The following is a 21,412-nucleotide window of genomic DNA, read 5'->3' as shown; positions in this document are numbered from 1 at the left end:
CACATTCCAGTTCAAAGTTCAGTGGCAGTGAAGCTCAGACTGTATTGCTGTATATGCTGAAGATTGGATGTTAAATATACAGCATTCTTTGCCATGTTATACAATAATGCTGGAGTGGCTGTGTGAACACTTCAAACAGTCGACAAAACCTTCATCCCACATTCAGTCCCAGGATGATGCAGGCGATAGAGCTTTCAAAATAGCATTTTGCATTTGCAGAACAGGTTTGGCTGAATGTGTAGTTTACAGTATGTCTAATCTAATGTCCCTGATTAACTTTTTGTTACTCATTAAAGTGGATTGTTTCAAAGCCAGTTAACCAAGTGGCTAATTAAGGCATGTAGTCATCAACACTAATCCCTTCTCTCCCACTTGGATAAAAATGATTTAACTCTTGCAAGATTTGCATTTGCAGCTACAACTGTCTAGGGGGAGCTGCAGAACTCAAAAGAGACAGAAACAGTTTGTGAAGGTCACATGACTTTCAGTGACGACAATGGTAATACCATTAGGAGACATAAGATGGTGCCAATAACACACACACGCACACTTCCAAACAAGCTGTATTTAGGAAACCTGCTTTTTTATTTAAAACCCAGAGCTGTTAGACAGACATGAGGTGTCAAGTTTGGCATAAGAGACGCAAGGTCTGCAACAACAGACATATCGCTGATTACTGGCAAAGACGATCCGGCAATGCACCTGGTTACTAAGCAACAGGTGCAAGCCGTGATAAAGAAGCATGCTCCAATTAGGAGTTCCTGGGAAACGGTATTACGAGCCATACAAAAACACAAATCAAATAATTACAGTGGCTTACAAGCAGAATAACACATCACACCGAGCTTATAACCTTGAAAATGGTTTTTCTGTGTATGCACTTTGCAGCATTGCCAAACAAAATTGTACCTTTATTAACACGTACAAAGCTGACGGCAGGGAAATGTAAGGGTTATAGCTCAAAATAAACACAAATTGAACAGAAGTGCGCACACAGAAACACACACACACACACACACACACACACACACACACACACACACACACACACACTCATAAGTTTAGCTTGATGTTCATTCTATGCTCATGTAAGCCAGCATTCTTCATTAAGGAAACACAAAGCATGTTAATGCACATCTGTCTTCACAGCTCCATCACATCCAGAGTCCCTATGAGAAGCCCCTTATAGATGACAGATGGAGAGGTGAGCAAGAGAAGTAGTCACTTCCTCTCTGCTCATCATCTCTCAGCAGCAGGCAGCATTACTCCAGAGGTCCAACCCTGCACACTACTCTTCATTCATCCCTCGTTCACTAGCTGGGCTCAGACGGCTTGTTTAGCTCCACTTTTACGCCCCTTTCACCTGCACCTAAGAGACAGAGAAAGACAAAAAACGCTGCTCTTTGCGCTCTATGATAATCCATATTTAACTACTTGAAGGACACTTCATCCCAAAATACTGAAAATGCTGTCATTTACTCACCCTCATGACATACGCACAAGTTTGTAGAATGAAAGTGAGCGGTTACTGGTTACCACATTCAAACATTTGGGGTCAGTAAGATTTTTTTTTTTTTTTTCAAATGAAATTTATGTTCTTTTTAGCAATTCAATTTTGTAGACATTTATTATGTTAAAAAATATATATATTTGAAAGAAATGCTGTTCTTTTGAACTTTCTATTCATGAAATAATTTCTAAAATAAAAAAGCATCAGTTTCCATAAAAACAATAACATTAAAAAACATATATTATTATTAATATTCTTTTTAATATTTAAAAATAAATGTGTGCACCAAATTAGCATATTAGAATGATTTATGAAAGATCATATGGCACTAAAGATTGGAGTATTGAATGCTGAAAATTCAGCTTTTCCATCAGAGAAATAAATGACAATTTAAAATATATTAAAACAGAAAAAAATATTTTAAGTTGTATATATATAAATATATATATATAATTTACTGTTTGATCAAATAAATGCAGCCTTGGTGAGACTCATTTAAAAAAAAATAAAAGTAAATAAATCTGCTTGTTGTGTATGTTTATAAAAACACTCCAAAATCACTTTTTTATCAGTAAAATTTACATTTACATTACACTTTTAAATATTTATGCATGCATACATACACATATATACTTATACACACACACACACATATATATGTGTGTGTGTGTGTGTGTGTGTGTGTGTGTGTATACACATTCACAGGTTTGATGTCTTCCTTTTGTGCAGCAAAGATGCATTAAATTCATAAAAAGTGACAGTAATGACATTTATATATGTTACAAACGTAAATTTTCTATTTCAAATACATGTTGTTCTTTAGAAATTTCTATTAATCCTTCATCCTAAAAAAATACATTATAGTTTATTTTATAGTGCTCCTCTTATTATTTTAGGAGCTTGTCAATCCCAGAAACCATTTACTTCCACCGAATTGAAAAGCGTGGCATAAACATCACCTTTTGTGCACCACCAAAAAAAAAAAAAGAGAGAGAGAGAAAGTCATAAAAGGTTTGGAACAGCATGAAGGTGAGTAAATGATGACAAAAAGTAAATTTTTGGCTGCACTGTTCCTTTAAATAGTGTTCCAACAAAGCACTCTGTTCATATTCCCATAGACACATTTACATTTACATTTAGTCATACAGCAGATGCTTTTATCCAAAGTGACTTTCATATGAGGACAATAGAAGCAATCAAAACTAACAAAAGAGCAACAATATGTAAGTGCAAATGACAAGACTCGGTTAGCCTAATGCAGTACACGTAGCAAGGTATTTTATATATATATATATATATATATATACACACACACATACGTACACAAAGAAAAACAATTAGAAAGATAGAATAGAAAAAATAGAAAGCTAGTGTTAGTTTTTTATATAAAAAAAGAAGATAAATAGATAAAGTAGAATTAAAATAGAATAGAAAGTGCTAGAGTAAGAGGGTCAAAATACACAGAACAGAAATCTACAGACAGAGCACAACTGTCAATTAAGAAAGAAACAGTCAATGGAAGTGCCTGGTCATGTTTAAGCAGAGCTCACCTGTTAGATATTTCTCTTTAGCTCGAGCTCGTTCATCAGCGTCAAAATACCACACCGTTATAGCATACCTGCACATAAATACACACATAATTGTATAAAAGCACAAGCAGCTTAAAGGACTTACAAAATGAACGGTCACTATCACTGACCTTGTGGCATGAGCCGGCTGGACCTCATGTGGGTTCCGTCTGTCTGACCAGAAGAGCAAAAGTCTGTCAAACTTGGGCTCAATATCTGCAAACTGAGCAGTTCCCTCTGGAAAGATCCGCAAAAGGCCACCATCTTTCTATGGAGTGAGCAGATGAGAATGGATGGGCACCTTCATATCACTAAATCTGAAAACTTCTTAGGTATGTAAGTGGTTAAAATGATGAGAATTGGGACAGATAACTGATACTGAATGTACTAAACTCAGTGTGAAGACAGCAGGCAATTACATGAGAAAAACAAACAATGAAATAGTTCAGAGAATTAAAGTCAATATGTATACACAAGTGTTTAACACAAAAGAGAAGAGTTTTCGACTAAACAGGTGATCTAAACATTTTAGCAATCTGCCCCCATTAAAAAAATACAACTTATAAATAAATAAAACTTTTATATATATGAAATATATATATTGAAAAATGATCAAAATCATGTACACTTGCAGTAAAAACTGTTGCCATATCAATGAACTACATCAAAATCAGTTCACTTCTATAAAAAAAACAATGCATACAAAATACTAAATGATTATAAAATATAATTATACACACAAACACAATTAATATTTAAGAGTAACACATTAATAGTAAACAACAATTATCAGTCAGTAATTAAATAGTCAGTAAGAGTTTATATCATTGAAAGAAATTCATACTTATTCATCAAGGGTGCATTAACTTGATCAAAGGTGATACTAGTAAAGACAACATAAATAAATGCTGTGAGTTTTCACAAAAATATGAAGAAACATTGCTAATAAGAAGAAATGGTTCTTGAGCAGCATATCAGCATATTAGAATGATTTCTGAAGGATCATGTGACACTGAAGACTGAAGTGATGATGCTGAAAATTCAGCTTTTTAAAAAAATCCATGACAATAGAAAAGTTACTTTAAACTGTAGTTGCAAATTCTATCAAATTAACTGTAAATTCAACTTGGTCTTTCAAAAACATTAAAATTCAATTAGAAATTCAAAAAACAACTCTTTCATTCATACAAAACAATGCTGTGGATGGGAAAACTCCGGGAGGGAATGTCTCTTTCCTGCCTCAGGACAACCTGATGCTAAATTTATGTAATTTTTATGTTTTGTATTTTTTAAAAAAATTAAGTTTTTATGTTTGGTAGTGTTCAAGGTAAATAAAAAGACACAGACTGACACACTGTGACTTTTCCTCTCCATTCAGTGGAGGGGGTGTGATATGAGAGGGAGAGTGCTAGAGGTTATACCATGTATAACTGGCATCCTGGGCAGCTTGAGAAAGATGGAAAATATTAGGGTTGAATGTATGTGAGATGTGATCCATCCTTAAATCACCTCTCTGATAAATAAACATGACTGAAAAGAAAAACCAACATCCACAGAGCCTCGAGCAAAGTGTACGTTCAGCCTGTAGACTAAAAACCACAAACCAAACTACATCCTTCTACCAACCCTATCTCTGTATCCCTACCCTGTGCTGCTGGCCAACTCTATTTCTATTTTCTACTTCATATAAAGAGCATCTGATCAACACTCGGAATGGTTTTCTATGACCTGTCAGAATGTTCTAGAGCAGAACTGATGCAGAACTGGCCGTAGAGCTGGCAGGTGACAGAGGTGGTAGAGCACAGTTCCCGTGAGAGCACTCATTAAACATTTAATGGAACAGTTAACCCCAAAATGAAAATTCTGTCATCATTTACTCATCCTCAAGTTGTTCCAAACCTGTATGAATTTCGTTCTCCTTCTGCTGAACACAAAAGAAGATGTTTTGAAGAATGTGGGTAACCAAAGAGTTGTTGGTCTCCGATGACGTCCATAGTATGGCAAAAACTGTATGGAGGCCAATGGAGACCAGAAACTGTTTGCTTACTTACATTCTTCAAAATATCTTCTTTTGTGCTCAGCAGAAGAAAGAAATTCATACAGGTTTGGAACAACACTAGTCGTTTGTCAGTCTGACTACAGTAGTTGTGGTGTTTGTTTTATTGCACTGACATTATTTTACAATACAATTATAATTACATGTATAAAGATGACATACAGATACATAAATCAAAAAAAAAAAACAATTAAATGAATTTCCCCATTAATTACAAATCCAACACAACCCAAAGTTTCACTGTTCTAGCAGCCTTCTAACAGCAGCACATAAACAGTCTCTCGTGTGGCCTATTGATGTAAAGTACCAACAGCAAACTCCCTGCACAAGGATGGTTTTGAACTTTCATTGTATTGAATGTAAGCTCAGATGTGAGTTTGAGCAGTCTACATCAGATAAGAAACCTAAACAAACTGAGAAGAGCTTAAACAAATCTCATGAAGCTTTACACGCTACAGAACGTATACAAGTTCACTGGCTGGACAGAAAAAAAAACTCCTACCTTGGCATCCCAGTTTTTATTCAGGTAATATATGCATGTGACACATCTCCCATCACCGTTTGGGTTATCCACATGCCGTACGTATCCTGTCCCATCGCCAGGGTAACACGCCACCATTGCCTGGAAGGAAAAAGGGTGGTTGTTTTAGTAATGGGCCAAAACATACAATGACAGACCATTCGCAGTGGTTTGGATGCAGAATGCTCTCTAGAAGAAGAAATTCAACTTTCCATTCTTTCCCTTCATTGGATCATATTTCATTAAAGCATATTCATAGTACTGTTCACATTTTTTCATTACACACACAAACACACGTTTACATTCGTGAAGAAAATGTCCAAATAATATACATTTGTTTAGATGTAAATCAGAAAAAACTTTAAATATATTTATTCACCATATCAGTATTTGGCATACAAATCTTCATGCTCAGGTTGTTTTTCATTTACAATGAGAATAATGAAAATTACTGAACTATAAACTAAACTGAAACATTGAGATGCATTAAAGAGAACTGTGTACCACACAGCTTATGCAAAATATTATTTTAGAGTGAAATAATGAGCTTCATTGTTACTCCGTGTTTGTGTAATGCAGTTCAGATCATTGGAATTCCACTCAGATTCTGTACGATACCACAGCGCACAACTACATGAAGTGAAAAAAATAAGGTGATAACTGTGATATTCTCAGCCCTGTGATGATTGTATCTTTTAATCTTGTTGAATCTGGGTTATGAGGCTGAGGGAACAATGAAGCCATTGCTGAAGTCTTTCCTTTGCCGAGGTTTTTCCTTTCCTGCTCTTCCTCTGCCCCTTTTATTTTGGTCTCCGGGTTTACATGGAAAGTGTTAATTAATCACAAAGGAAAAAATAGCAGTGTAAATCTATTTCTGCACACAGACACATCTGTTATCAGGACAGTGTTACAAAAGAGTCAAAACTCATAAAAAAAATATGAGATAGTCCATCAGCCCATGACATGTGACCTGCATGTGACTCTGTTAAACTACATTTCTGAAGCAAACAACATGTACTTCCTTATAATTAAAAGTTTAAAAATAACTCAGTTGGAGAATATTCATGAAAACAAGTCAAACTTTGAACAAGACTGTGATTAATACCAGTGTTCACCTTTAAATCATGAACAAAACATTTCAAACAAGCATTACCACGTAACAAACACTTAATTATCAGAAACCTCTGGGCCAATACTGTGAGCCGTGTTTCTGCAAAAAGGAAAAAAAAGGCACAGTCAGACCAGCTCTCTGATATCGACCGCCTCCAGGAACTTGCCTTTCGCCTTCTTTTTCACCAACTTCTGCACGTAGGCTCCTGAATCTGATCAGTTCACTGACAGTTCATGACCTAACACTCTATTTTTAAGCAGCACTAGCCCAGCAGGGAATTTTTAGACCTTAACTTAACCCTCTAACCCTAACCCTACAGAATAATGTCACAGGGACGGAGACGTCTTCCCCAGGGAAACAACATCAGCGTGAGAAGAGAAGAGATAAACAGGATAAATACATTTATTAAAATAAGTTACATTTACTTAATACAAATTAACAGCGAAATATAAAATCTATATATAATCTAAAATGTTTTAGAATTATAAAGTGTTTTTATTTTGAAATGAACACAATTTTCTATATTGTTGTTGAAGTACTAAAATAGAGTGAAAAATCTGATTAATTAACATGTTATACTGCTAATCAGCATATATTTTCTAAAAAAAAAACAAAAAAATTACATTAGATTTGCAGCAGACTAATATTGAAATTATTGAATATCGTTAACGATAAGCCAATAATTATTTTCATATTATTCCCAGTAATCGATAAATTGCTGATATATCAATCAATATTACTTAAATTATTAATTCGTATGCTACAAGTAAATTTAGGCTTCGCAACATTATGATACAGTATAAAACATGGATAAATATTCCTTTTTAAATCTGTTTAAAATTCAAAAAATAAGTTCTCAAAATAAGAGATGAGAGCCCTCTGGGATACTGGTTAGATAGTCATCTCTCAGTGCTTGATGATGGCAATGGCAAATATATTGGCCAATAATAAATCAATCAATAAATATCTAATTTCTTGACAGTGATTTACAGTGTATTATTCTGCAGCATATGTTCTTGATTTGTAAAATACTGCTATACAGATTGTTGCCTTAGTGAAGTATTTACTGAAACGGTGACTACAGAACCATGATACAAACCGAACTATGAGAAAGCCTTTTTACACACACACCCTTTCACTCAAGCACACAGAGCTGAACACAACAGTACACATCCTCCCTTAACATCTCTCCCACAGCTTCCTGAGGCCTATAACTCGATATTAGATTTCCAGTTAAACAGCATCATCATTCCAGGAGAACAGACGACAGCTGAGCAAAGCAAACACATGCTGAGAACAAATCTGAAAGCGACTACACATGAGGACCTTTTTCCGAGCAGCATAACTGTAATCAGTGCTGAGGTGTGGCCGACTGTAAATCGATCATCTCAAGTGGAAGATGAGGAATGCAGGAGTCACAGAAAGTCCAGACTAGGGTCAGTTAGTAAGAAGATGACTAATGTTATTTATTTTCTGTTTAGTTCATCAGGAATTCACTGTCCCGTTTACACCTCGACTTCTTTAAAAGAGGCGTTTATGATGAACGTGTTTCCAGTCAAATCCTGCAGCCTGCAATGGCACGCAACGCACGACAGATCACAATACATGTGACGACATTTCAACTTGACTGTTTTCCCTGGCAGCAGGTGCAAAAGCGACAGGCAACATAAACAAAAACGAATGGAGAGAGCGAGCGTGTGCTTTAGCCAGTGGGAGAGGGAGATATAGGGGAGAGGGAAAGACAGACAAGCCAGAACAAAAAAGAGAGCTGAGGGCATTGACGCAATTCGCGAGCCCCCCACCTGAATGGGCCGGAGCAGATAAGGGTGAAATCGCTCAACAGTGCTTCAATCATTCAGGTGGGGGTGAGTGTGAGAGCCAACTGCGTCATTGAGTTAGCGGCGCGCGGGGCATGCTGGGCTCACAAAACAACCAGGCACAGAAGGGTGGATGCAGACGAGACCCATCAACATCACACAGCGGGTTTTGCGTCAGGATGCCATGCCGCCACTGTCCTATCATCACCTGCAAAGATCCATGAAGGAGGAGGAGGGTGAAGGAGATTGAGGGGATGCCTCACAAAACAAAGAACATTTCAGTCAAAGCTTTAATGTGCGTGTCGTCCAATTTCACACCTGGATGTGACTGTGTGTGCGCAAACAGCTGCACCCACTATCTAGCTTTTTATTAGATTCTCAATATTCATGGCAAAAGCAGAAGGTATTTTGTTCAGTAATTTGGCAAGTGCTTTGCAAAAATTCAGAGTTGGTTGATTTAACGTCCTCTCTCTCCAGCAGGATCAGACACAAAACAGCGCCTGCAGAAGCTGCCTTGCAAAACATATAAAAGATCACATGACAGACACCCAAAAATTAGCATTCTGTGATCATTTACACACTTCCAAACATGTAAGTCTTTCTTTCTTTTGTAGAAATGATGTTAGGCGGTATATTCATGCTGCTCCTTTACATACAAAAGTTTGGGAACAGTGCAAAAAAAGTTTTTTTTAACTTTATTATTCATCAAAGGATCCAGAAAAAATATCAATATTAAGCAGTACGGTTGTTTTCAGAAGTGATAATAAGAAATGTTTCTTAAGCAGCAAATCAGTATATTAGAATGATTTCTGAAGAATCATGTGACACTGAAGACTGGAGTAATGTTGTAAATAATGTTACAGTAATGCAATTCTTTAATGTTTTTTGAGTGAATACATGTAGCCTTGGTGATCAAAGATCATAAGAGATTCTTTGTCCTCAAACTTTTAAAAAGCAATATAATGACAGAACAGATTAATGCACCATAAAAGCACAATAAAAGTACTCTGAATCACTTAATGTGCACTATATTACCTTTTGATAGATATTTCAGAAGGTTATTCAATGAAAATCTTGCGCTTCACATTAGCTTTAAAATCACATTTTCACTTCACCATTTTTCTTCTTCTCCTTTTCATGAGAGATAGAAAGTTATCAACAAATGAGGGTGAACACATTTTAAATTTTTTAATTTTGGGGGTGAATTATCCCTTAACATCAAGTCTAATAGACAAAAGGCGGTTAATACAGACAATAAGAACTGGAAAATTTATTAAAAATGCCTTACATTGGTCTAAAATCAATCAATCAATCACTGCACAATCAGCCTCCATGTCTGTCCTTGACATTGCATATTATTCTACACAGACACTACACCATGTCCAGGAAAAACCATATGCACGTATTATTTCGACCTAAATAAATCTAAACTACTGAATCCAAACAATGCTGTGTTAACTAAGTTGCTTAAACATTTTCTTTATCAGCTCTTTTCATTTTCATCTTCTTGGGGGATATTTCTGTTTTTAAAGCCTTAAGTCATGCTCATTTCCTTTACAAGGCACTGTGTGTAAATATTATTTTCTAATCTATCATTCTACACAAAAACTTTGCTATAAAACAAAAGAGTACGTCCTAATTGGGGGAACTAGCGATGGCTTGAACCACATACCCTCAATATGTTTATCGTGCCCAGGATCATATTTTACTCAAACACATCTCCATAACAGTGATTTGTTTTTCTGAAAGAGGCTGTTTCGGATTTAAAACATGTTTTTTCTCCTTTATGTGAGCTGCATATGTTCTTGACTAGGGCTGGGCAGTATATCGAGTTTGTATGATATATCGATATATATATATATTTTTTATAAACAATATGGTATGAGGCAATAGCACCTATATCGATATACAGTAATTTAATACGAGCGCATCTGCAAAAATAGTGGAGGACACAGAGTGAGCTGCTGTGGGGAAAGTGCATTTTATGTGCTATTTTATGATAGCAGTAACTGTAAAGTGACTATTGTAATGGGATAATCAAAATACAATACAATTAATATTTTTCTTTTTTTTTTTCCATTTTTAGTTTAGTGAATTTCACTTCCACTTCAAAAAGCACTGCTTTTGTTTTCAGACTGTAATGTTACAATGTAATGTGATTTTAGCCCCTTTTTCGCACATAATAGCCCATATGGTTACTACATGGTTGTTTTCATTGTCTTTAATATAAACATTGTTTCACTAGTCAACACTGGGCAGGATTAAATAAATAAATAAGTAAATAAATATTTTATTCCAAATTGAAAAATGTTGAAAATACCAAGATATATATCGTATAATGCAATTCAGCCAAAAAATACCGAAATACGATTTTTTTTTTTTCAGTCATATTTCCAGCCCTAGTCTTGACCCACTGACGTCTATTCCAAAAAGCAATGCAGAGCTGATATAGAAGTCAGCTGCTGGACTTTAGCCAGGTAGACAGTTCTAGTACCCCTGGAGTACGTGCAGAGCGTGCAGCTGCACTGTTGTTCCAGCACTGAGACCCTGGCAGACAGAAACCACACTGCACCATTACCAAACATGTCAAGGAGAAACCAAGACTTACTGTATGTCCAAAAGATAAGTCAATCGCATAAGCTTATTTTGCTGATGAAAACAGGCCCAACTAACACCACACACACACACACACACACACAAACAAATGCATACCAACCCTATAAACCAACCCTCATTTGCACCAACAATATAAAAACAGGCTTCATTATAGTTAATTATGAAGTCCACATGTGTTTTACACATCAGCTTTCCGCCTTCAAGTAACAACCTCATAAGATCCCTGTTTGTGGCACGCAAGGTTTCCTGACATAAGGGAACAAAAACAAAAATGCGCATTACTAAATGTCAATGCAGACGCAAAGAAATATTATACATCCTTCCCAGTGAGGTGGGACTTTCCAAAGGGAATGAACTGCAGTAACGAATACGCTCAAAACAGCCTATTCTGATCCAGTGCCAGCAGATCTCTGGTCAAGTAATGTAAACATGCACTTAGCAATTCATTGTGTTGTATTACGCCACACATTCTTCACACTGACACCCAGAAGGTGGCCGAGCAAGTGGTAGCGGGGCCCTGGACCAATGATAGACAAAAATCTGCAGATTGAATAAATAAAAAAAAAAAAAAAAAAAAAATTTGAAACACTCTTCTTTGATTCGATTTTGATTCAGTAAAATCATTTCTTTCAATTATGATTTTGATTCTTTTAAGCTAATTTTTAGATTTATATTTTCATTTTATTATACAGTGGGCACCAATTTGAAGGAAATATATCGAGCTACACAAAATAATGTTCGGACATGCTTCATTATTTTTTGACTTACTAGAAAAAGAACCATAAGAATCCCCCACGGACATCTTTATGTTTTTGACTTACTACACAGGTTGCATTGTCCCCCCCAAATCGTGACTACACTGGTTGCATTGTATGTTTGTTTTTGTGAGAAGACAACTCTTGCCATTATTTTGTGGTAAATAGTCTTTTGTATTGCATCAATAAAGACTTAGGTTTGATATTAAATTTTTGGTTAAGAGAAGAACGCTGCTGCTGAAAATCGTGTAAGAACCACAGACAACCATGAACCACCTAACATAGTACATTATGAAAATATTCATCAAAAAAAAATTACAGGGTCTTAACTATGCAATTATTTTAGTTCTCATTTATTTATTTTTAAATATTATTATACCAACAGAGCCTAAACTATGTGATTAATTACTGTGAGAGGATTCCTCAAAAGGACTATAATTATTATTTATTATTATTATTGTCCTTTATTTAACCAGCTAAAAACAATGAGATTAAAAATCTTACAGAAGTGACCTGGCTAAGATGCAGCACTATATTATCAGAAGAAAAAACACAAAAACGCAGTATCAAAACGCATTTAAAAACATTTACAAATTGATTCTTGATCAAAAATCTAAAAGTGTTAATTGACACCAATACCATATTGTAAAGGGAAAGAACTCACTGTAAAGAAATAAGAATCCTTAACGGAAATAAGTAATCATCAGATAGTTCACCAAAAAAGTGAACATTTAAAATGACTCACCACCATGTAGTTCCAAACCTCTATGACTTAGCCTACTTTCTTCTGTGGAGCACAAAAGAAGATATTTTGTAAAATAATGGTGAACAAACACACTGAAACATTTCTCAAAATATCTTTTTTTGTGTGTGTTCCACAGAAAAACTATCCCTAAGAGGAATGTGGATTTCTAAAGATGTTTTTTTGTAAAATAATTTTGGGCAACTATCCCTAAGAGGAATCAGAATAATTACATTCTATGCAATTTTAATGAACCAAAACATTATGCATTGAAATCTATGAAAACTACTGAAACATTTTCTTTTGTTCCTGTTCTCACTTCTTTCTCTACTCATCTCCTTCCCTTCCACCACCTCCGGCCTCACTGAAATCCAGATATATGCACTCTGCCTCTGATCCTTCAACATTTAACAACCACAAAGCTTGTTTATAGTTTAATATCAATACAAAACATAAACATATTGTCCGTTCATTGTGTTTTATGTAACAGACTCTTCCCCTTTGGCCGATTCGATGTCATACGCCTGCTGAGCATCCTGAATTTCTCTGCTGTACATCTGCGACCATCACAATAACATTAAAATAATATGCTGTCACAGGAAGTGCTATCATCTCCCATCAAGCCTTCTGCTATTCACACTACAACATCCTGAGCACAACATATGCTTTAAAGTGCCCCTGTTATATTGCCTTTCATGCAGTGTGTAATGTAGCTGTACGTAAACGTAAACAATCCGCAAAGTTGTAAATCCGAAAGTGCATAAATAAAATTATTGTCTACCAAAAGAAAGAATCGACTTTGAACAGCCTAATTGAGTCATCAGTAATTTGAATCCCACTTCTGTGATGGCTACACGTCAGGGGTTAACACATTTGCATAATGCCTGCCTTTATTCTACATTGGCTGGCCACAAATAACTTGACCTGCCCTCAAACACTGTAGTTTGTTCATGTAGATGTGTCCTGCGCTGTGAATATAAATTAATTTCATTTTCACTTTTGAAAAAGGAGAATGCAAAGAATCAGTGGTTAAAATTAAATTTTTTTACTTTTTACCCACTGTATCACAGCAGTACAACCCCAATCTTCTGTTTGTGTTCCCGTCAAAGTTTATTTGGACCAGCTGGCTCCACTAAATCACAACCTGCAAGTATGATTAATAATTAATGTTTATATTTTCTATTAAGCACTGTATCACAGCAGTACATTTTCTATTAAGAAAGAATGGGTATTATGACAGATTAGAGTAGAGTAGGCTCACGGAAAGGAGGGGTTTAGAGAGACTGAATCTTAGAACTGCTTTGAATGAACTGTTTGAGAATCATTGGAAAATTAGGTGATATTAAATGCATATTTTGAGGTAACTATAGTGTTTTTTTGACCTTGCATGCATGAAAACCTATTGTAGGAGACTCCCAAAACAATATTAAGAACCTTAAAAATGGCATAATAGGGACAATTCAAGCACAAATGTATAAACTACTCTTTACAACTTATTTCACTTAATGGTAGTTATCTTTAGCCATGGAAACATTTATGCTTAAAGAATAAATGTTTTAAGCATTAATGTTTTATTGACAGTCTGATCACGGTGTACGTGACTGATCGGAAAGCATGCCTGACCTGTGATGGCATGCTGTGGTGTACAGGGAGTGAATCTAAAAAAAAAAGAAAGAGGAACACATACTCCCCCAGGCACAGTCAGACAATGAAGTACTGAGGTTTTTGTCTTTAAATAAGAGATGCTTTAAACTCTAATGAGCCAAAAGACAGTAAAATCCAAAGGATCTACAAAAGTGCGTGGTCTAAAACGAGACATAGGCCTACAATTTACGAATAATCTTGCATATCCTGTTGGAAAAAAACACACATGCTGGTTAGGTATGTTTTGAAGCATGGCTGCTGGTTTGAGCAACTAGCTCCTGCTCAGGACCAGTTTAGGACTAGCACATGACCAGCTTAAACCCGCTCATGACCAGCAGCAATGCTTCAAAACAAACCTAACCAGCATATACTGTTTTTTTTCAACAAGGTAATCCCACCAACTCTTGCATAATCCTTGCAAATTTCCTGTAGGTCAAATTAAGCATGCTTGTTTACACTAAGAGGAAAAAAGTGATGGTTTTCCTAAACCTTAAAAGGTGAGAGGTTTGTCCAAACATTCTGCATGCGTTGGGTACGCCTGATGGCAGCTGGTGGTCGCAGGCGTTTCCCTGACCTGGGGAAATATGAGAGCCATGCTGGTTGAGGATAACTCACTAAGGCACTATCAGTAACATAGTCTGTGGCTCCACAGGAAGATCCTGTTTAAAAAAAATGGTCAATCTGACATTATTTGTGGATGTAGAATGTTCAAGAACAATTGAAACTGAGGGAGAGTCCTAATGGTGCATATTTCCAAGGTCTTTAATCTAGTTTAGTTTCTTTCACCCTTGTTTCCCCAACCATATGTTTCCATGCATGTTAACCAATGATTTTCCATAAGATTACTGGATAAGAAAATAATAATTTCATAGCCATTGCACTCTCAAAAAGCAGTTTCTAGCAGATTAAATATTTCAGAGATGAGCTTAACTATAAGAAAATTACGTAGATAATGTTTTTATAAATCAAGGGGGGGTCATGTACATATTCAGCTACCTCATTTGTCTCAAGCCAAGTTCACACTACAGGATTGTAAGCCCGATTTGCAAGTCAATGAGCTCGATGACAAGTCGGGCTGTGATTGAGGGGAAAACGGCGGGTGATAAGCGCTCGGCAATCTTTATGTGTGAACTACTCAACGAAGCATCAAAGAGGCTCACTGATGCATCGCCGATGCCTCGTTGAAACCAAATAAATATCTAGCATGCTAAATATCTGGACTGGTCGGCCGAACTCGACATCACGGGGTGTCAGGTGTCACGACGAGCTACAGCCAATGAGAGAGCAAGGCATGGGTTGAGGTCAGCGGAAGAAAACAGCAGCAGCAGTATGGCTTTAATTTAATTTGAACGCAAGAAATGGAGTGAAATTTTTCAGAACAGATCATCACGCAAACAGCTTGCAGCCCTTATTTCTTCCCGACGTCCATTTTCAAATAAACAACTCCTGTTTCCCTAATTGTTTCGTGTCATTCCCATTCAACTTCTTGGTTTGGGGATGGGATGGAGTCGTTGGGTGACAGAGGACTTGTCAGCTCGTGTAGTGTGTGACCCTCCTGTTGCGGATCATTTGCGTAGTGTGAACACGACTTCAAGACAGCCAGCAAGTCATGTCTGAACAGCACAGTGATCTGTCGATAGGGCTGTGCAAATAATAGAATGCGATTTTCATGCACATCTCGTCAGTAAAGCCGGATCTGTGATTAGTAGTAAATCTTCAGCATGTGCTTTCAGATGGAGCCACGCCCACAAGTCATGCCCCCAGCACTCATTATTAAAAATATATATTTTAGCACATTAAAAGATATATCTTATATTGTAAAAATACATACTGTCCTGTAAAAAACAAAAAAGCAGTATTTAATAATCATGACAACAATATAAAAATATATTATAATAAAGTACTATAATATATTACAGAAAAGTATATAGAATTATTAAAGTACCTGCCAAAAGTTTGGAAACATTACAATTATTAATGATTTTGAAATAACTATATAACTATTTTCTGCTCATCAAGGCTGAATTTATTTGATCAAAATAAATAAATAAATAAAAACCAATTATTGTGAAATATTATTACAAATACAAAAAAAGTTTTAAATTTTAATACATTATAAAATAAAATGTTATTCCTGCGATGCAAAGCAGAATCTTCTTCATCATTACTCCAGTTTTCAGTGTCACATGATCTTTTAGAAATCTTTACAATTTATTTGACTCAAGAAACATTTCTGATTATTATCAATGTTGAAAACAATTTTGCTTTTTCATATTTTGTGTGGAAATGATGATGCACTTTATTTTTCAGGATTTTTGATAAATATAAGTTTAAATGAACAGCATTTATTTGCATTTATCAAATATATTAATAAAAGTTTGTTAATGCATTTATTAATATAGAAATAATTTTAAATGTCTTCATTCACTTTTTGTCACTTTCATGCATGAATAAAATTATTAATTTCTCTCTCTTTTTTAAAATCTTATACAAATGTTTGAGTGGTATCAGTTTCCACAAAAATATTAAGCAGCAAAACTGAGAAATGTTTCTTGAGCAGCAAATCAGCATATTAGAATGATTTCTGAAGGATTATGTGACACTGAAACTTCTTTATAAACATCAACAGATTTATAAACATTTCCAATGATGAATATTGTGTTCCCAAATGCAAATTAAAGCGGCTCAAACCAAGAGCAGCACTAACAGCGAATCGAAACCAAACATATATATAATATACTATTACATATTTACAGCACAACCGTTGTGAATTTTATGACAGCACTACCAATCTCAAATTCTCGCCGCCATTCATAAAAAGTCACCGGGTAGAGTAACACCTTTCAGCTCTGATTATGCTCGCGTTTGGTGCTTTGAATCATTTGAACGATCTGAACTGTCCTGCAGTTGGCGCCGTGAGCTCGTGCAGCACTCTCAGGACCATTCTGTCCATGATGTATCTTTTCGCAGTTTATTTAGGTAATAGTCATCACGCGAATGACATGGGTCGTCCCTCAGAGGTCGGAAAATATGGAAATCCATATTAATACACAGAGCCGTAGTTCACTGACAAGCTATGCAATATCGCGTTCATAATCACAAGCAATTCATTGCAGATTATGAATGCAATATTGCATAGCTTGTAAGATTTACTACTAATCACAGAACCAGCTTTACTGATGAGATGCGCATGAAAATCACATTCGATTATTTGCCCAGCCTTATCTGTCAAAGTCATGTAGTGTGAACTTGGCTTCACAAGTACTAGTAGTTTTTGGACTCTATACTGACACCTATAAACATCATGTTTGTTTACTAACTACTGCAAATTCACAACAACAATTCACAACTTTTTGTATTGTTGCTTTTCATCTGCCTCATCCTAAACATATTCGTAAAGCCTTATACACATCGCATGATTTTAGCAATCCTATAAGATCACTGCAAATCACACTGTGCAACATGGATCTGATCAACTTGGGTATGACGTGTATGCAGACTGTACAATGATGAAACCTATTGACTCGTAGGCTACAACACACGTTACTATAGAAGAATAAATCAGCATGCTTTAGCGGTAAACAAAAAGAGCATGATGAATCACGCTTTGGGTGTTGTAGTTTTTATATGTGCTGAAAAAAAGTGGAAGTGGTGAAAGAGGAAGGGATAAGAGCTTAAGGTAAGCAGTTCTATGTTTTAGTGCCGTGCAATTTCATGTCACATTTTTATTGGTTGGCCAGTAAACATGGGTCGTAGCAGCAAACACACTGTGCGATGATCATGCTGAATTTCTGACACTGTCAGAAAATGATCGTAGGCTATATCTTTGGTAGCTTTAATGTGATGTCGTGTTGCTTTGAACCTCTCTCACTGAACAACATAGGACCACCATTTAGGAGCCACGATCACAGAAATCGGCACAATTGATTCACAATGCCATTCTTTCGTCTGGGACAGTCGAAAATCATGCAGTGTGTCTTGGGCTTAAGATGCTTAGTTTTAAATGATTTTTTTGTATGTTACTGGTGTGCAGCAGGTGTGACTGTGTGACTGGTCATGTGACATCAACATGGCGGCACCCATGCAGGGGTGACCCACATGCAAAATTTCCAGTAGGACGTTTGTAGGCGTCATATTAAAGGGGTCATATGACGTTGCTAAAAAGAACATAATTTTGTGTATTTGGTGTAATGCAATGTGTTTACTTGGTTTAAGGATAAAAAACACATGCCATGTAGGGCTGGGCGATGTATCGCATGCAATTGTCACGCGCATTTCGTCAGTAAAGTCGGTTCCCTGATTACCGCTAAATCGCCATCACCTGCTTTCAAATAGAGCGGCATTTAATATACAGAGCCGTAGATCACTGAAAAGCTACGCAATATCGGGTTCATTATCGCAGATGGATCGCCTTCGATAATGAATGCGATATTGCGTATCTTTTCAGTGATCTACGGCTCTGTATATTAAATGCCGCTCCATTTGAAAGCAGGTGATGGAGTTTTAGATATAATCAGGGAACCGGCTTTACTGACGAAATGCGCGTGACAATTGCATGCGATACATCGCCCAGCCCTAATGCCATGCCTTTGTGAAACACGTTGATTTTTACAAAGCTCATCATTCTGAAAAGCGTGGTGTGCTCTGATTGACCAGCGATCTAGGGAGTATGTGATGGAAATGTTATGTCCCCCTTACCAGGTTCAGGAAACAGTCCTCCGTAAAATGCACTGCACACACTCGTATATTTGGGTTGTACTGTTCTGTAAATAAAACTTAACCACTGATTTCTAGTTGTGTCCTCTTTTGGAAGACCAAACAAAGTAGTTTGGATTTCGCAATGAAACACTCGGCATCTCCACATCATGGTGGAGGTGGCAACAGTACTAAAAGTTATGCCTTCTTTCTTTGCCTATACATTTGGGAGGTGTTATGCTATTCTTCTCACACAGTGACTTAGATATGTGGGGGCGTGTTTTAACAAGGAGTTTCAGGAGGGCGTGGCTGAGAGTTTACTTTTATAAAGAATATCTCTTTGGGTTTGAGACTGTATGGATATTCTGTATTGCAAGATCAGCTTTTAACACAAAGGAAAACATGAAATCGCATCAAATGACCCCTTTAATATTTATAATGAAAACTCTAACGTTACCTGATTGATAAATCCTCTACATTTTCATGCCATTTCTCAAAATTGCTCACTTAAGCAAGCATAATTTTGTTTTTGTTTTTTAATTTATGTTTTTTTTTTTAACAGTACATAATCAGTAATCACCGATTGCACCAGTCATCATATGACAGCTCTACTTACTTTCGTCCTTCCATTGATCCTGTAGTCGCCCAGGTTTCCATTACAGTGTCGGATCAGCTCGTCCATGCGACTCATGAGAAACGCTATCCTCTCACAGCCGGGCTCCTTCCCCTCCACCCAGGTGATCTTATCCCCTCGAATGTCCTTAGACGAGTCGCTCCTCTGACTGACCAGCTGCCCGTCCGTAAAGCCGCCGGTCAGGTAAAGCGCCCGCACGTCCTCCAGAATACTGCGTCCGATTTCCTCACCTAGAAAGTTGTCGATCACACAGATGCCGTGCTTGTTCATGCAGGGCACAATATAGTCCGTGGCCAGCTTCTGAGGAGGTGACCGCGTCTGTCCGTTGGGTTTCAAACTGTCTGCGGTCGGTTTGGTGTCCGAGCCCGTGGCGGACTTGATAAAATCTGGCATTCTTTCGCAGGGTGACGTAGCGGTAGAGTTACTCTGAGAAGTGTTGGACTGCTCTGAAGTGCTGCGCTCTTCAGCCGGCGGCTGCTGCTGCTTGTCGGCCTCCTTGCACACCCGCTTGTGCTTCTTCCAGTCCTGTCTCTGGTGCTCTTTGCTGCAGTAGAACGAGTTGCGGCACCGTCCGCACTTCATCAGGTTCTCCATTTTCCCGCACAGCTCACAGTACTGGCGCTCTCGCTCCAGGTGGTGTCTTTGGTTTTATTTTCCCTCCATGTTTCAGCGCTATATTAATGTATCAGCCTGCAACTTCACTACAAGTATCCACAAGACAAACTGAAAGAAACACTGCCCCTGGGCCTCCGCTGCCGTTTTCATTCCAGTTGACGGAGGGCAACGTGCTGCTCTCACAACATTCCCGCGACATCTATGTTTTGACACTTGTGAAGTCTCAGCGCATGGCGCCGGCCGTGCCTTTTCTTCAGCGCTCAGCGCACGTCAACCATGTGCGCATGCGCACTAGAGGCAGGCTAGACAGTGGGCATGATTCACATGTGCTTCTTACAACTTTGTGTGGGAGGAGTTAAAATAGATATAAATAATAATAAAAAGATCGTCCAAAAAACATAATGGGCAGAAATATTGCCTCTACGTATTAGAAAAAACTCACACAACAGAATAAAATTCCAATATACATAGTAGAAAAGCCAAAAAGTAAATGAAAACAAATAAACTATCAACGCTTAACATAATAAAATCATGATTGTATTATGAGCAGAATTAGCTCAGTAGTAAGACAAGAAAACAGACAAATAAATAAATAAATAACCAAACAAGCGAGCAAATAGTATATATTTTATTCATTATGGAAATATAAATAAATTATTTAAATGAATATACATATATATATATATATATATATAGTCTAAGTCTACTTTTTATGTAATAACATAAAAATTCAAGATAAATGAAAAGTAACTTAAGTTTCATATAAAAAATAATTAGAAAAAAAAAATGATTGGTTTCCTTCTAAGTAAAATCTCTACACATACGTCCATAAATATTATATCACTCTGTTTTTTTACTGTTTGATGTCATATTGCCAAGCAAAGTCCAATTTAAATCTTGGTTTGCATCCCAATCATGTAAGTATGCAGAGCTATTTCCATTACCCAGTTAACCTTGTTCTTATGGGAGCAATAAAGTTTAGCTTTCCACTGTAATAGATAAAGCCAAAATGATACTCAGCTTCCTTGACGCCGTGTTAATGTACTCAAATGACAGTATTATTTTTATTAAAAAATGTTTTCTTCCTTCAGATCTTAGATTGGTTTATGCAGACTCTTTCATTTAGTGC

General features: G+C 36.6%; 1 protein-coding gene across 1 annotated transcript; it reads right to left on the bottom strand.

The window, feature by feature from the left end:
- Positions 1-562: 562 nt before the first annotated feature.
- LOC109069443 (egl nine homolog 1-like) lies at positions 563-20,581 on the bottom strand. The gene is made up of 5 exons (XM_042766595.1): positions 19,651-20,581; positions 5,637-5,756; positions 3,210-3,346; positions 3,061-3,128; positions 563-1,369 (listed from the first exon to the last, which is right to left on the bottom strand). The coding sequence occupies exons 1-5, from the start codon at positions 20,260-20,262 to the stop codon at positions 1,314-1,316; spliced, it is 993 nt and encodes a 330-aa protein (XP_042622529.1). The 5' UTR covers positions 20,263-20,581; the 3' UTR covers positions 563-1,313.
- Positions 20,582-21,412: the final 831 nt, after the last annotated feature.

This window comes from Cyprinus carpio, chromosome A11, assembly GCF_018340385.1.
Source record: "Cyprinus carpio isolate SPL01 chromosome A11, ASM1834038v1, whole genome shotgun sequence".
Lineage (NCBI taxonomy): Eukaryota > Metazoa > Chordata > Actinopteri > Cypriniformes > Cyprinidae > Cyprinus > Cyprinus carpio.
Note: the sequence above shows the minus strand (reverse complement) of the source record. Positions and strands in the feature narration are given on the sequence as shown.

Coding starts and splice junctions, on each gene's coding strand:
- LOC109069443 (XM_042766595.1), bottom strand. CDS start 20,262: ATGGAGAACCTGATGAAGTGCGGACGGTGCCGCAACTCGTTCTACTGC. Junction 5,757..19,650: donor GGATCAATGGAAGGACGAAA/GTAAGTAGAGCT, acceptor TTTTCCTTCCAG/GCAATGGTGGCGTGTTACCC. Junction 3,129..3,209: donor CAGCCGGCTCATGCCACAAG/GTCAGTGATAGT, acceptor ATTTATGTGCAG/GTATGCTATAACGGTGTGGT.